Source organism: Podarcis liolepis, assembly GCF_965112155.1.
Source record: "Podarcis liolepis genome assembly, chromosome: 2".
NCBI classification, from domain to species: Eukaryota; Metazoa; Chordata; class Lepidosauria; order Squamata; family Lacertidae; genus Podarcis; species Podarcis liolepis.
Genome location: NC_139555.1, coordinates 42,060,517 through 42,076,367, shown reverse-complemented (window position 1 = coordinate 42,076,367; position 15,851 = coordinate 42,060,517). Strand labels below are relative to the sequence as shown.

Below are 15,851 nucleotides of genomic sequence, written 5' to 3'. Positions count from 1 at the left end.
CTTGTGTGTAGTGACTGACTGCACTGCGTATGTAACCTTGTGGTGGCCTTGCTACCAAATAAACATGGGCGGTAGGGGTGGGGGTTGTGTGAGGACACTGCAGGATCAGTGTCAGCATGTGGCCTGATGTTACTCACAATTGTCTTTCCCTGTGTATGTAGCCACAACACAGCAGGATTTTCAGAGACCATTCTGTGGCGTTGTATTGGCCTGAATCCACCTTGCATTAAAGTGCATAAAGATTTATAAGGCAGTCACCTTTATGAGAACTCTTAATTAAGAGACACATTTTAAAGCCCTTTTGCAGCTTCAGACATGCCTTGTTGATTTCAGGGCATTCTGATTTTTTTTTTTTGTCATTGTTGTTTTTCATACTGGTTAAATCTGTAATATAATTGTGCATTTTTAATGGCCTGTGAGCTGGGCTGAAATGCTGAAGGAACATGACTGGCTCTTATCTAACAAGCCGGCAGAGGCCCCTGTGCCACTAGAGGGATTCATTGCTTTACGTCCGATGAGTCATAATATTTAAAATTCACAGTGCTGCTCCTGGCTTGAAAGCTCCTCTCTCAGATTGATAGCTCTGGAGCTTGACTCCATTACCAGCAAAGTAAAAAGAAAACCCATTCATTTTCGTCTAACAACTTTGGTTTCTCCTCCCCGCTCCTTTTCAGAACAATCTGACAGAACTGAAGTCGTTTGGATCGCCGCCTTCCGCTGTCAGCAATGTCACTGCTGCCGTGATGGTACTCATGGCTCCCGGCGGGAAGGTGCCCAAGGACAGGACCTGGAAAGCAGCCAAAGTGGCCATGACAAAAGTGGACAGCTTCCTGGATTCCTTGATCCACTTCAACAAAGAGAATATACATGAGAACTGCCTCCGAGCCCTTCAGCCGTATCTGCAGGACCCGGAGTTTGAGCCTGAGTTGGTGACGTCTAAGTCCTATGCAGCTGCTGGCCTCTGCTCCTGGGTCATCAACATAGTGCACTTCCATAAAGTGTACTGCGATGTGGAGCCCAAGCGGCAGGCTCTCAACAAAGCTAATGCCGAGCTTGCTGCTGCCCAGGAAAAGCTGGCTAGCATCAAGGCCAAAATTGCAGTAAGTCCAATGCAGCCTGTAAAACAGGTTTACATTTCTCTTAGCATTGTTCTGTGATGCACTGGGTAGAGTATACGAAATTGCCTTATCTGAGGGCAGACTATTTCGCCATCTAGCCCAGTAGTGAACCTGGAATCTGCTGCGCGATGTTCCTTTGCCTGTCTCTTGCCAGTAGATGGGCCATTGTGCTGTGCTCCACTCACGGTTATTTTGTAGGCATCTGCATTGCACAAACTACCCATTAACAGTGTGAATCATATAATAATGGAATCATAGAATTGTAGCATCTAGTTCAACCATATGCAATGCAGGAATATGCAGCTGTTAAACCTTCAACCTTGGAATTATCAGCACCACACTCTAATGAATTGAGCAGGGTTTATCTTTGTCATCATATTATGTCATGTCTTTTTTGCTGCTACTACCTGATGCAGACCAATCTGATTTTTGTCTATATTGTGAGATTACAGGGGGTATGTGACTGATAAAGTTGAGTTGCAAAAATTCTAATTTAATTCTCTTAAGTCCCAGTTAAGCTATTACAAAGATCTAAATTTACTCGTGGCTTTGAGACGTTGCCACATTAGCCAGTGGTGAAACCTGTCTTTCAAACTACCCCAGGATTTACATGATATGCAGGAATATGTACTGTTTTTAACACTGATTGGGAGCCGCCCAGAGTGGCTGGGGAAACTCAGCCAGATGGGCGGGGTATAAATATATTATTATTATTATTATTATTATTATTATTATTATTATTATTATTATTATTATTTATTATTAATATAGCCGTGAACCTTTGGCCCTTGACACATCTTTCTGAAACACCTTGGCAGATGGTTGCTTGCAGCTGAATGAATGCTTCTTCAGGAACCCACTAACATATCTTTCTAGGTTTGTGAGGTGTCAATTCAGAGAGCCTTCCTTTATTCCTTTAAGACAGGGGTGGGAACCTCCAGATACTGTTGGACCACAGCTCCCATAATCCTTGACCTTTGGCCATGCTGGCTGGGGCTGATGGGGTTAAAAGAGTTCAGCAGCATCTCAGAGCTTTGAAGAAGTGAGAGATGAGGCAGGTTCTGTGTCTCCTGCTTTGTTGCATCACCTATTCTTCCTATTCTGCAGTAACCAGGGGCGGAGGAAGGGGCATGCGGTGGGTGCGGTTCTCCCTGGATGTCACCACTGAGAGGGGTGATAAAATGCCGGGCAGCACTCCCAGCAGGGCCTGCAGTGTGCCCGAGCCATGCATCTCTCCTGAGAGAGATGTGGTGGCTTGGGCACGAGCAGGCTCCGCACTGCCCAAATGGTCTGCCCACTGCCTCACTGCTGTAGGGCAGCTGAGTGGGAGGAGGCAGGCAGACTCCAGAGGCCCCACGGTGGGCCTTGCCCTGGCCCCACCCCTATGGGTGGCTTCCCCTGCCCCTGGGCACGTCGCCCCAGGTGCCTGAGCGGCTTCCTCCACTGCTGGCAGTAAGCAGAATTTTAGTTTTACCCCATAGCAGATGTACATTTTAAAAAATTTATGAGATGATGGCATTTGCATTATACATCATTTGGCTGTGCAAAAATAACAAGTAAAAAAATCTAGCATTGTAATCCGCAGTGTATGCTGTACATCAAGCTTATTAATAGCTGCCCTTCTGGCTGGTTGCTGTGAGAGAATCACCTACAGGTACAAGGAGCTGTTGCTTTTGTTTCTTTCAGACTATCCATGGACCATGGAAGACTGACAGATTTGTATAGGCAGGCGAGTAAATTCAGCAGGGGGCAGGTCTAGTTTATTTTTGTAGACTTTCTTACAAGGCTGCTTGGCAGAACAACACTTTGGAAAATGTAAAATGTCTGCGTAACCCATTTCTCCAGACAATTGATTGTCCTGAGATTTTGAATGTTTCTCTAGTCATGCCCATGAACAGTGACTTGTAATATTTAATCGGAAATAAATCCCCTCGAGTTCAATGTAAGGGTAGTTGGGATTGCTACCTTTGTTCTGTGAGCATAGTTCCACATATGTATATATAATTGGAGCATTCCTGTAGCTGGGAGCCTGGAACAGCCATTCTTGACTATTAGGAGCATCTACAGTATGGGTTTTGGCAGAAGTTAGAGATCCATGCACTTGTAAGGAACTAAAGTTTGCATGGGTGTAGCCACAGGAGGGCAGGGAGTGGCAGCTGCCCCGCCCCAATCCATAGCTGAGGTTCTGCCCCCGCCCCCAACAATAAGCCTCCCCCCCCAACAAAAATCCTGGCTACGCCCATGAAAGTTTGCATTAAAGATTTCCTGGATCCAAGCTAATTCTTTGGTACAGTACATTATGTGACTTTTACTAAGGGATAATGAATCCCTTTCTCACTTGAAGTTGCGAACCTTTAAACTAGCTTTAAACCAGGGGAAATCCATTTGTTAGGTATTGCACACTATTGTTAGCAACAGCAACAAAAACATTCATGGGTCATCACCATCTTATACCAAATCAATCTCATAAACACTGAATATATTATATTATAAAAATCATTCCAGCTTCACAACACAGTGTGGTACGGAATTGAAAACTGCTCAGAACTGTCAATTAAAATGTGGTCTTTAATTAGGAAAACCTACCAATCTGTGCCACAGCATAATTTTTTTACAAATCACAATAAAACTTTCTAGGGTGGTTAAAAACCAATGTAAAATGACATTGAAATACGGTAACATTGGACAGCTCACAAAATAATTTCTATATACGTTCTTCAGACTTACCCATGTTTGAAAATCTTCAAACTTAATAGCTGCTGCCTAAACCATTTGTAGTGTGAGCAGTAATGAACCAAGCTACTTCAAATCCAACCAATTTATTCTTCAGTGTTTTTCTTAGAGTTTTTGGGTGATGATAAAAACCATTCATAACCAAGGAAAGTCTCTAGCTTGATGAATTTTCCTTTTATTGTTAGTCACCTTGAGCAATATTCTGTTGGGAAGGTGCGATGTCAGTATTCTTAATAAATAAATAATTAAAAACTTATAACCTGCCTATTTTAAGAAGAATTCCAAGGCTCAGTGAGTAAAATAATAACAAAATGTTTTTTTAGAAATCCATAGTTCGCCAAATCATTAATTGAAATATTAGCATAAAATCCAATGAGACCACAATAACATTTACAAAACAGCTATCAGAAGAAACATTCAGCTGAAGGAAGGAAGGTAGGTGGGTGGGTGGGTAGCAGGAAGGGGAAGTGTGTTGAGTTGGCATGAAGGGAAGGATGGGTGGCAGAGATCAGGGGGAAGTGAAGACAATAGTGGGACTAGTGTGATTTGCCCAACCCCACCCTTCTAGGGGGCACCCTAAGCAAGCAGGGCACTGCCTCACTTTATCCTAATGAGGAACCTCCTCTGCCTCTCCTCACAGAGTGTTGCATGAATGAAACCCAGCTGAGTGTAAGCTGGGATCCAGTGTATAATAAATAAATGAAAATGCATGCACATGCTTTCAGAAACGGTGGAAACTTTAATGTGCAGAAGTCATTTTAAATGTTACAGCTCTGGGATTTAATGATAAACAACGTTTGAAAAGGCTGTGTTTTGTATTCTGTGCAGGTATTTGATCAAGTAACTCCAGATGCTACTAAAAAAAGAAGAAGCCCCCTTTTCATATTTGGGTTTATTTCTAGTGTATTGTTCAAGCAGTGTTAAAATGATTTAGAGGCACTTAGCTTTAAGCTGTTTGTGCTGGATGCAGATAAAAATCAATTGTTAACTTCAGTTCTTTTGTCACAGAAGTGAAATGTTTCAATAACTTTGAGAACAGCCTGATTTTGTTTTACAGAGAAGCAGGAAGAGAATGTCATCATATGTGGGCAGTGATTGGATGGCCCTTTCAAAGTCCATTGTCAGACCCCTGAAGCATAGCTAAATAGGGCATTTTTGCTTGTGTCCTTGGCCACACCCCTATCTGTAGCTTTCACACAAACAGCCCTCCACATTTAGGCTGGTAAATAATGTTGATAAATAAGTATTAAGCCTGGAGACAATAATCTCAAGGGCAATAAGCCATAACTGGCAAGGAGGCAATTTCCTTTTCTGCTCTGTGCTTTTTGCACAGGGTAGGTCACAAGATGCAAAGTTGCATAGGAGAAGAAGGAAGTTGGGCAGCTGCAGCTTTTGTCACCCCTGCATAGCAAGCTGAGCCTACCAAAATTCACTTTTCCATGTAAACTGTCAAAGGTAAAGGATGCCACTATCTCCTTAGCAGCTATGTCCAAGGGGTTAAGATTATTATAATGTATGTTAAGGCACAAATAATAGGGGAGTTTAAAAAAGGGGTGTGTAGTAAGTGAGGTAAGTTTTATTAACTGTGGAAGAGGCCAGCTGTTAGAGTGATGGGGAATTCCCTTAGAAACCCCAGGTCAAGCCTAGACCAGCTTGCTGCAAAGAGGCCTGACTTTTGTGCCTCCCCAGATTCCCCATGGGAGGAGAGGGTTTTAACCATGTTGTTTTCCCCACAGAGTTGGCACCATAGTTGATGCTTAAAGGGGATTCTGTGGGTTTGTGAATTTAAAAGGTCAGACTGGTTCTTCTATTTCCAGCAGCGATGAAATAAATAACCTCTGTTAGGTGTGTCTTCTTGAGTAACAGAAGAAAGCCCACTTCCTTCTGACTAGGGGTGTGTGAATACTTAAATTCAAACTGCATCACGTCATGATCTTTAGTTTCTCCTATGGTTTTCTTCTTTTCACACTGCAGCACCTTAACGAGAACCTGGCTAGGCTTACAGCCAAATTTGAGAAGGCCACAGCAGAGAAGCTAAAATGTCAACAGGAAGCCGAAGCCACAGCGAAGACCATCTCCCTTGCAAATCGCCTGGTGAGAATCACTTGATGAGGTTTGGGCCACCATGTGAAGGCCAACTTGTGGGTGGGCGTGGGAAGAACTTTGTTTAGTGCTATACGGACAACTAGCTGTGCTTCTGAATCTGAAAGTTTGTCCAGCTCAGAATGAAAGCAAATAGCATACTGGTATGACACCAGACTTGCAGAAGGGAGCAGTTATTCAGCCAGGATATGTATAGCACGTGCCCCTTTCTTATTTATTAGTCTTGCTTTTCTAGGGGAAGTGTTTCCCAGTGTGGAGTGCTGCTTCAGGGAGAAAAATCAAGTGACAGCTAGGATTCTTGATCTCTCCAAGGAATAGTAGCATGTGAATAGATCAGAAGAGCATTGTAGTGAATGCTTTAGTGGTTCTGTGCAAGCGTAGATTCAGCAGTCATTAGTTACTGTGAGCATAAAACTCCTTGACTGCCATATCTGATTGGACTAATGAACTAGCACAATGCACAGTGCGACCATTGCATGTAAAGCCTTGAAACTTTGGGACAACAATCCGGCCCCCGTGCCTTTTTTCACTTTTAATCATTCATAGCAGTATATGTCTGTATTGTCTGGTTTTGTGAATGATACATGGCTGTTGGCATAGCAGCCATTCACTAGCTCCAGCTGCTGTGAAATGAAACCTTTAATTTGTGATTTTAATGAGCATATGGGTTTTTAATGAGCACTGTTGCCCTTTATCTTTGCAATAAGTGTCTATTCATGTGTGTAGTTGTAATAGTATTGTGTTGTGCAAAAGGCCTGCCTTGCTTGTTTAACAAGAAGCAAAAAGTAAGGGCCTGCTGGTTGCTTAAAAAAAAATAGCAGTCAGTCGAACTAGTTAGGGACATAATCATATAGAATTACTAGAGCAGCAGTCCTGTACTCACTGACACTGAAGTTTTCCTCTGACTTCAGTAGTGTTCACCAAGAGTTAGAGATATTGCAGCTTATAGCTATGTGTATTTGAAAAGTGATACAGTCTACAAATGATTTAAATGCTACAAATGCACAGTTGTATTTTAATGTATCCAAGCCAGTGTTGTTGGCAAGTACAATGGGTTAAGCCTTAAGTAGTTCATGGAATTTATTACATATGATTTAAGGCCACCCTACAAACTAGTTTATTTCCTACATTACTACTACTACTATTATTAAAATACATCAACAAATTTGTTAATGCACTGGAACATATCTGCCACTAAAGCTTAGAATGCTTTCCTGTACCGCCATAAATGATGTCATGGCTAATTTAAACCGAGCACATTCATTCAAAGTCTAGTTTAATTAAAAAGTTTAACATAAAATTTCATACAGATAAACGCTGCATCCGAGAATAATTAAGGCAAGCGGCAAGCGGCTAATAGGAGACACTTTTCCCGTCATGCTTTTCCAACACAAGTATCAAACCATTCTGCATTTTCACCAGCAAGTGGAGCTAGTCATTTCCACATTCCTACTTGTGTTTATTTACAGAGGATTGAGAGTTTGAGGCTGTTACCAAAGAAGTCACTCTTAGAGAAGCCAATTAAAAAGTGAAAAAAGGAAAAGAACAATAACAACTAATTAGCATGGAGGGTGATCTCTTAATTAAGATGGAAACTGGTAAAATGAAAGATTTTGCTTTATAGCACAGATGTGGGATGTTTTTCAATCTTAGACTTTCTATTTTTAAGTTGACCTCTTGTACTGCCTGGCATCTGTGTATGATTTATGCACTTTTGGACTAATTTGGTAAAAATGAGGGTACTTGCACCCCAAGCACAGCAGAAACTTAGATGACTTACAGTAATTTCCCTTGCAAACATGTGGAGGGGAAGCCAGTCTGAGCTTCCCATGGTAAGCGGAAGTGGAATATCGGAGATGGAAATCACTTTTCCTCTTCTCCCGGTGGCCAACCAAATACCTATGGCATTATTTTTGTATTTCTGGAAGCAGATGAAAAACGTGCATTTCAACACTTCTTGCCACAAGGCATTCCAGTTTGTTGTTGTAAACTTGCATACGTAATTCATCCAGTTTATATTTAACAAGGTTGAGGTGGGGTGATATATGGAACTGTATTTTGATGAGGACAGTGTTGTGTGGACACTATGAAAAACTTGCATGCATAAGCAGCACCAAGTCTACAATAAACTGCTGTGTGGAAGAACCATTAATTTGTAGCTTTCTCCCCCCACCCCCCACAATCTTCAAGATGACTCATGATTTTTTATTGGTGCACCTGTCTCAGGAAATGATTATCTATTTGGGAATATTCCTCTTTTTTATGTGTTTGCCTTGCTTGGAATAGTAAAATTAGAGATACTCATTTCAATTAACATTTGTTTTGTTCTTTTGATTTAAAACAAACAGACAACCTGCCAATGGTGCAGTAATTTAGGAAATCTTGTAATGCTAAGTACCTTCTCCTGCCAGCACTTTCCACCTTCAAAATACATCTCTCACAATTGTAACTAAATTAGCATGCTATTTTTGTATTTATTGTCTTGTATGCCTGATCTCACATTCTGTTCTGTTTTCTCCAAATAAATCTTTTTGTTGCTGTTTAGGATTACTCTTTCATTTAGTATTTATTCTGATACTCTGACCTATCAGTTCTGCAGCTTCTCCTTCCTTAATTTATTTTCCACTAAAAAGTGCCCGATAGCAGTGGTCATGTTTTTAAAAACAACAAAATAAAATTGTTTTAAAACAATTGACCCACAACCCAACAATTAACCCACAACCCAACAGCATCAGCTAAGATTATAAAAGGTTTGAGAAAATAAAAAAGGTTTTAGAATTGCTTGCTTTGAAGATGATGTTGTCTAAGTGATAGATGCCACAGAAAAAGACGTTAACTGAACATTAGCAGTGCATATAATGAGGCCTCAATTTATTGATCTCAAAGAACAAATGGATTTATGTACCACACTATTTGGATGTAATACTTCTGAAGAAAGTAATGGCGAAGTTGGGAAGACCCTGGCTTCAACTAGGGCACAGGTTTCTCAACATTTCCAGGTATTTTTGTGTGTAATGTGAACCAAGATTTACATAATTTTATCGTGTTAATCAAATACAAAGAACGACATTACTGAAAAGCTTGAAGCGACTCGAAGTGTTTGGTAAAATGGCTGTTTCGATTAAGAGAACTCAGAATATTTTTTAGACAGACATATTTCAGTTATTGCAGTAAAATGAATATGCAAAAAAGTGAGTTAATAATGTTTTCCAACATGCAATTTGAATACTTTGTAGAAAGCTCTGAGAGATAAATATTATAATTATAAAAATATTAAATAGATGGTTTCCCATGGCCTGTGCAGCTATTAGGCAGAGTGAGGCCTACACCTCAGGTCGCAGAAGTCTCCAAGGTGGTTTTCTGCAGGCGCTCCGCCAGAGAAGCGGCACCGGCATTTCAGGCAAGATCTTTGAAATCACATGACATCTTGCAGAGTGCATGAGATCTCTCACGATTTCAGCATGATTACACCCAAGATTGGCGCTGATACTGGCGGCAGACGTGGCAGTGGCAGGGCAGGATGGCACTTCCCATTTTGCCTCAAGTCGCAAAGCCGGACGTGCTGCCCCTGTGGTTTCCTGTAACAGATACCGTTCTTCTCAGAAAAGACTCCTTTGTCTATTCAATTAGAAAAAGCTTAAAAGGTTTTAACCAGGCATTTTCAGTCTGACTATAAACTTATATGGTAGAGTAATAGCATATTACTCACATTTACCTCTGGGTAAAGCAGCAGTAGAAAACATTATTTTCTCTGACCTAAAATCCCATCAGAGATGGCTCCCAGTGTGAGAAGCATGCTAGTTCAACTAGGCCCAGACCATTGGTCAATTTCTGAGGCCAGGGTCGGTTGGGAGAATTGTTCCTCAAACTTTCCTTTCCTGACCTATGCAAAATCTAAACAAAAAGCTCCAAAAAGAAGGGCAGAAAGATGAAAAATGTCTATAAGCTCCTTACTGCATCACTCTTCACCAACAGCAGTTTTGTGAAACAGGACTTCTTGGGTTGCCAGTATAGACATCTTGCTTACTCCCAACCAGTACCTTGTAAGAGGCCTGCACTCCTAAGAATGAAAAATCTCTGAAGCCAGAATTTATTCCATAAGCTTTAATTGTGTGGTTTGTTTTCCACTGCTCATTCTAGGTTGGGGGCCTAGCCTCTGAAAATGTGAGGTGGGCTGAATCAGTGAAAGACTTCAAGCAGCAAGAGAGTGCACTGTGTGGAGATGTCTTATTGATAACTGCATTCGTCTCTTACTTGGGTTACTTCAGCAAGAAATACAGGCAGGACCTAATGGACAGCATATGGAAACCATACTTGCGCCAGCTGAAAGTGAGCACAAGATAACTGTCACATTTTCAGATGCATCTCTGCTTTCCAATCTGAGCTTTTGTTCTGTCATGAGCTTGAAATCAAAGGCAGGCTATAATTGTGTTGGAACCAGGTTTAGAATGGACTTTTGAAAGTGCTGCACCCTGTTGTTGACCATGACATTTGGGAAACGTTTGTTATTATTTACCCAGATGGCTTTGAATTAATAGGTTGTGAATGTCCACAATACACACACACACAGAGCCACTGGATCTTCCATTTTTGGTTGCTTCTGTCTGCTATTCTCTCTAAAATGCCAAACAATCCTTAAAAAAACATTTCTATATAATTTATTATTATATTGCTCCTGTGTTTAAGATATATGATTTACCCTTAGGGATTCTAGTTCCAAGCCTTCTGGGTAAGCAAAGCTTGCTCTAGGGTCGCCTGGTGTATACAAGTCTTTCTGGAACTGTGAATGCTGCCTTGCAGCATCACAGCAGACTTGTGAATGTGTTAATTACATTCTGCAAAAGTACAAGGTGTAATCTGATCCTGTTCTATCAAGATGTCAGTTTAACCTGCCCCAGGCCTCATTCTTTGAGGTTTTTGTGTCATTGCTTGTTGTTGTTTTTGTACACAAAAAGATGTATTGAATTAGAAGAGGGAGGGGTTGCCAATGAGCTAATTTATCTTAGCCCAGGGATGGGGAACATGTGGCTACAGATGTTGTTGGACTCCTAGATGTTTCAAATGTTGATGCTCCCAAATCTGCAGTCCAACGTTACCTTGAGGGCCACAAGTTCCTGATCCCTGATTTAGTCCATGATTCCTTGATAAAATTGTGAAATCTTAGCTTAGCTGTATTTCTACTGATGTTCTACTCCCCTATATTCTAAGACTAAAGTCTGAAAACTGTAAATGCAGCACGTTCTTTCCCCATTGGCTCAGATACAAGAAGGGCAAAACCGAAACCACTACACAAACCAGTTGTGTTTAAATCTTATGGTTTCAGCTTAGAAGTACATTTCTCTTAAAGAAATTGGGTGGTGGCAATATCTAGAAACTCTGTAACTTGGCTAGCTGGGGACCCTTATGCATCCAGTTAAGAGAAGCATTCCTTATCACTCTCAAAAGATGGGACATGACGGCAGAATCCATAGCACAAAAATATTTAATCCTCTGCAGAAAGCTTTGAATATTGTACTTATCATCAGATGGTAACCCCTTCAAAGTTGTGTTCCCTTTGGTTGACTATCCTGCAGCCAGGATAGTGGAATGTTGAATGTAGAAAATATATCTAGCTTTGACCGACCATTCAGTTCCTAGGAAATGAAGACAGGACCCTTGTTTCCACTTCAGCTATGTGGGCTGATTCACATTTTGGAGGGCAAGACATATGTCAATGGGACAAGGTTTATCCTTCATTTAATTAGTTTTAAATTTGGAAAATACCTTCTTGAACCTTGGGGCTTTTACACAAATTTTTCACTTTAAAATAAATATACACTTGTATGAAGACATATATATATACATTTGATGCATTGTTGAATAATACATGCACGTAAATGCTAGCAGCATTCTGAAGATCAAATGGGTGTGGCTTGAAAAGCTTGAGAACAATGATCCCAAGGGGTAATTACACCCTGAAACTGATACTGCAAGGCAGAGGTTTTCAACCTTATTGAGGCCATGGCTCCCTTAACCAACTACATTCTTTCTGCGGCACCCCTGTGGGGCTCAGGAGCCCAGTTATGTCACCCCTTGCCTGCAGTGCTGGCAGCCTCTCACCCTTTTACAAATACCCTTTCTTGTGGAGTGTGCCCCCAGCCTCCTCTCCTCTCCCCTCTCCTTGTTAGTCCTCTGGGCAGCTGCCATCACTGGTCTCTGAGCTGTCTCCCCCACCCACTCCAAAGACAAATGCCTCTCAGAGGCACCATTCATCTGGGGAGCTTGTAGCCAGGTCTGCTGCAATAAACAGCTGTGCAAGCCTTTGGGAGACAGAGACGTGAGAGGGCATCAGAGGAGGGAAAGAAAGAGGGACAGAGGCCAGTGTTGCCTGTGGCACCCCGACCATCATTCAAGGCACCCCAGGGTGACATGGCACACTGGTTGAAAACCGCTGCTGTAAGGGGTTCCATGTGGTGGTTGTTTGGTTTGGATGGTGCACACAATGGTGAGTTGGGTGTCTATGTGGAATACTCCTTTGCCCAAGCTGGTTTTTTTTCCCCATTGATGATTAGGAGGCAGAAGATACCTTATTCCCCTTACTCTGGTTTCGATGATGCAGCAAGAAGTTTGAAGTCCCTCTTGTGCCTCTCAGTCTTTCACCTAAAGGTTTTATACAACCTTAAGAAATTGCAGGCGATAGTAGTGACTTGCTGTTAAGTAATAGAAAAAGCAGTATTAATTCAGCTTGCTGGTACTTGGAGTACATAGGTGTTTACTGTTCATCTGCAAGTTGTGTGCCTTTTGCTGTCCTAGGTTGCAATCCCGTTGACTCCATCTTTAGATCCTCTGTTGATGCTGACTGATGATGCTGACATAGCAGCCTGGCAGAATGAAGGGCTACCGGCTGACCGCATGTCCACTGAAAATGCCACAATCCTCAGCAACTGCGAGCGCTGGCCGCTCATGGTTGACCCCCAGCTCCAGGGCATCAAGTGGATCAAAACCAAGTATGGTGAAGCGCTCCGAGTGACCCGGATTGGGCAGAAAGGGTGAGCAGGCAGGACCATGCAAAGCTGCAGCTGGAAAAAAGCAAGACCTGATGTGTTCAATTGCAGTGTCAGATTTGATGTATATTCTGCTTCAGACTAAAGATCGTAGGAGGCAATTACGTTTGGAAGGAAAGCACTCCAATTTTGCAGCTATGTAGAACTTTTGTGTATTAACCTGCCTTTTTCATTACCAAGATTATAGAGATTTCTGATTAAATGGGGAGGAGCTGTGCAGAACTTGGCATGGTTGCCATAGAAACGTCACTGAAACTGTGAATGTATTGAGGAGGAGGAGAATGAAGGAGGTTTGGCTGCACTCTGGGTACCAGCTGGCTGTGCGTCACACTGCAGTTCTTCAGCGCTGAGGATTTAGTCTCTTGTTCTGTTGCTTCACCTCTGATATTTGGCCTTTAAGACTCAGGCCTCATGGACAGCGGTCTTCCAGGTTGCAATGTTGCAAGTTTTCAAAAGGAAGAGGTCCAGGGGTGGGGTGATAAAATAGAACTGTTATAGTCCACTTCTCTGAGGATTCTTAAGGAATTGTCTTTCACATATCTTTCGAAAGACTTAGGAAACAATTCAAAGACAGGGAAGGCACACATGAGAAACCATTTTTTGTTGTCTGCGCGTGTTGTCTTGTCAGTGAAGAGGGTCAGTTTAGCAGAACTCTCAGAGGTTATGATAATGAAGCAGCAATTTCACAAGGAAATCACCATGTTTTCATGTTCTGTTAATATGTGTGTTTGATAAAATGCATCCAAGTAAACAATTTCTGTTGGTTAATTTGGTAAAAGGAAAAATAGATACAGTATAATAATAAAAGGAGAATTCCCTGGGTGCCTAGATCCAGGTTTGTAGTAAGTAATCTTTGGTGAGAGAGCCCCAGCAGAGATTTAAAATCTCAAAGCATGCAGCAAAGTTAAGCATGGAAGTACAGACTGATAGACCTTTAACATATCCCTTCTAAGTTGCTTCCAAAGTTCCTCACTTTCCTTAGCATAGAAAGAGACCACACGTTTGGTAAGTTAAAAATGGTTTACTTACAAACTCTTCAAAAGTTATATTAATATGCTTTTCCATACAGCAGCAAGAAAAGACAGGCAGTATGACTTAGGTTCCAAAATGGTAAATGTTTCTAAATTATTTGTATAGAAAATGACTTGCTGAAGTCATGTGGTCTAAGCTTGGAGCATTCAGCTTAGACCTCCTTAATGGTAGGGTTCACATGGTGGAAGTGAGAGAACAAAGTGTTTGGTAACCCTTCCTACAAAGGTAAGGGGGAGTGGCCTAGCTAAGCCTGGCAGGAAGCCTTTCTTATTTATTTATTTAATCTGTATATCATCATTTATCCATAGGTCTCAGGGCAGTTCACAACATAAAAATACAACATAAAAACCCATTAAACCCATTTATGCATTCATTAGATTTAAGCATGACTGATTTATAGGCTTAAACAAGACTGATTTATCCCACAACTTCATCCCATAAATTCAAGAACAAATAAATTCAGCAGATTACAAAAAGCTGTCCAGTGCTTGCAAGTTTTTTTGTAAGTCCCATCTTCAGGGACTTATTTTTTTATGGTCGTACCTGAATAAGGCGAAAGTCAAGATTCCCTCTGTTAGAGCAGTCATTTATCTTTAAATTATCAGTATACTGCACTCCCCCCAAGTAGCATTCCAGTTTTGGCCATTATTGTTTAATTCAAATGGTTTCTCTTTTACTTTTCTCATCTAACACACTTTGGCCAGCAAGAACCTTGGGAAAATAAGAGAGATCTGAATCTGGTTGCAGAAGCGATTGTACATAATAAAATAAAGTGTCCCAGAAAAACAAATTGCGCATAGAGAATCTGGGGCATGACTGTATCCCCAAACGTTTTGCTTACAGGTGCTGATCACTCTGTGGATCCTATGAATTTAATTAAACTTTGCGCCTCTAACATGCTTTCCTTTTAGCAAGTGAAACGCTACCCCATGCTGCTGGACCAGCATAATCATACATAGTGCAGACACTTTGTTCACTTTCTTTTACTCTCAATGCCCCCCCCGCCATATAAACAGTATTAACATATTTAAACCCCCGAGTTTACTCTGCTTCTCCCACTCTTTCCCTTATGAAGGCAAATGTTCCTTGCTTTAAAAGTCTGTGTGGGTTATTGCTGCATATGTCACCCTGGTACCATCTTTCCTAGGTATCTGGATATGATAGAGCAGGCTCTTGCCGCTGGTGAAGTTGTTCTGATTGAGAACTTGGAAGAATCTGTTGACCCAGTTCTAGGTCCATTGCTTGGCCGTGAGACAATAAAAAAAGGAAGGTAAGATGGTGGTGAATCAGAAGGCTCCTCATCTGCGGTTGTCAAGTTCTGGATGGCGGGAAAGCTTGTGTGTTGTCTGACAGGAGCTGCTGTCGATTCTGTGGGCGATATGTGTGCAAGTTCTGGTGAACTTTCCTCAAGGCCACTAGGGGAAATTATTCTCTAAGCCCAAATTTCAGGAACCAAAATATTGTAAAGGTTGAGTTAGGTGGACCTTCTCAATAATGGTACAACAGTGATGGGGTGTGCCCCCTCCCCCAGGGGATGGTGTCTCATAGTCAAGTTTGGAAGCATCTTTTAAAACACTTTTGTTGCAGCAGCTTTTGAAAAATGGTGTCCTGAGTGATAAGAAAAAAATAATCCAGCAGGCCATTACTTTTATATCATGGGGTTCTATTTTAAATATTTGTTTTATTATTAGGTCCAGTGAGTATTGGGAAAGTGATCGCCATAGAATAATAAAAATAACAGCAGTCACACGTAGAAGACTCAGATGTGGTTTGCTGTGCTCTTAATTAGAAGAGGCAAGTCAAATAAAGCAAAGCCTCATGG

General features: G+C 41.5%; 1 protein-coding gene across 4 annotated transcripts in view; it reads left to right on the top strand.

The window, feature by feature from the left end:
- Window positions 1-15,851, top strand: part of DNAH9 (dynein axonemal heavy chain 9) — a 183,189-nt gene that overhangs the window by 110,325 nt on the left and 57,013 nt on the right. For 2 of the 4 annotated variants that reach the window (XM_083487398.1, XM_083487399.1), the window contains 5 exons: window positions 675-1,100; window positions 5,826-5,945; window positions 10,095-10,283; window positions 12,747-12,982; window positions 15,177-15,299. In XM_083487398.1, the coding sequence (XP_083343524.1) occupies window positions 675-1,100; window positions 5,826-5,945; window positions 10,095-10,283; window positions 12,747-12,982; window positions 15,177-15,299 (1,094 nt within the window). Of the gene's footprint in view, window positions 1-674; window positions 1,101-5,825; window positions 5,946-9,501; window positions 9,599-9,778; window positions 9,998-10,094; window positions 10,284-12,746; window positions 12,983-15,176; window positions 15,300-15,851 lie in introns of those variants that run through there. The other 2 variants (XM_083487400.1, XM_083487401.1) reach the window with 2 other exon arrangements.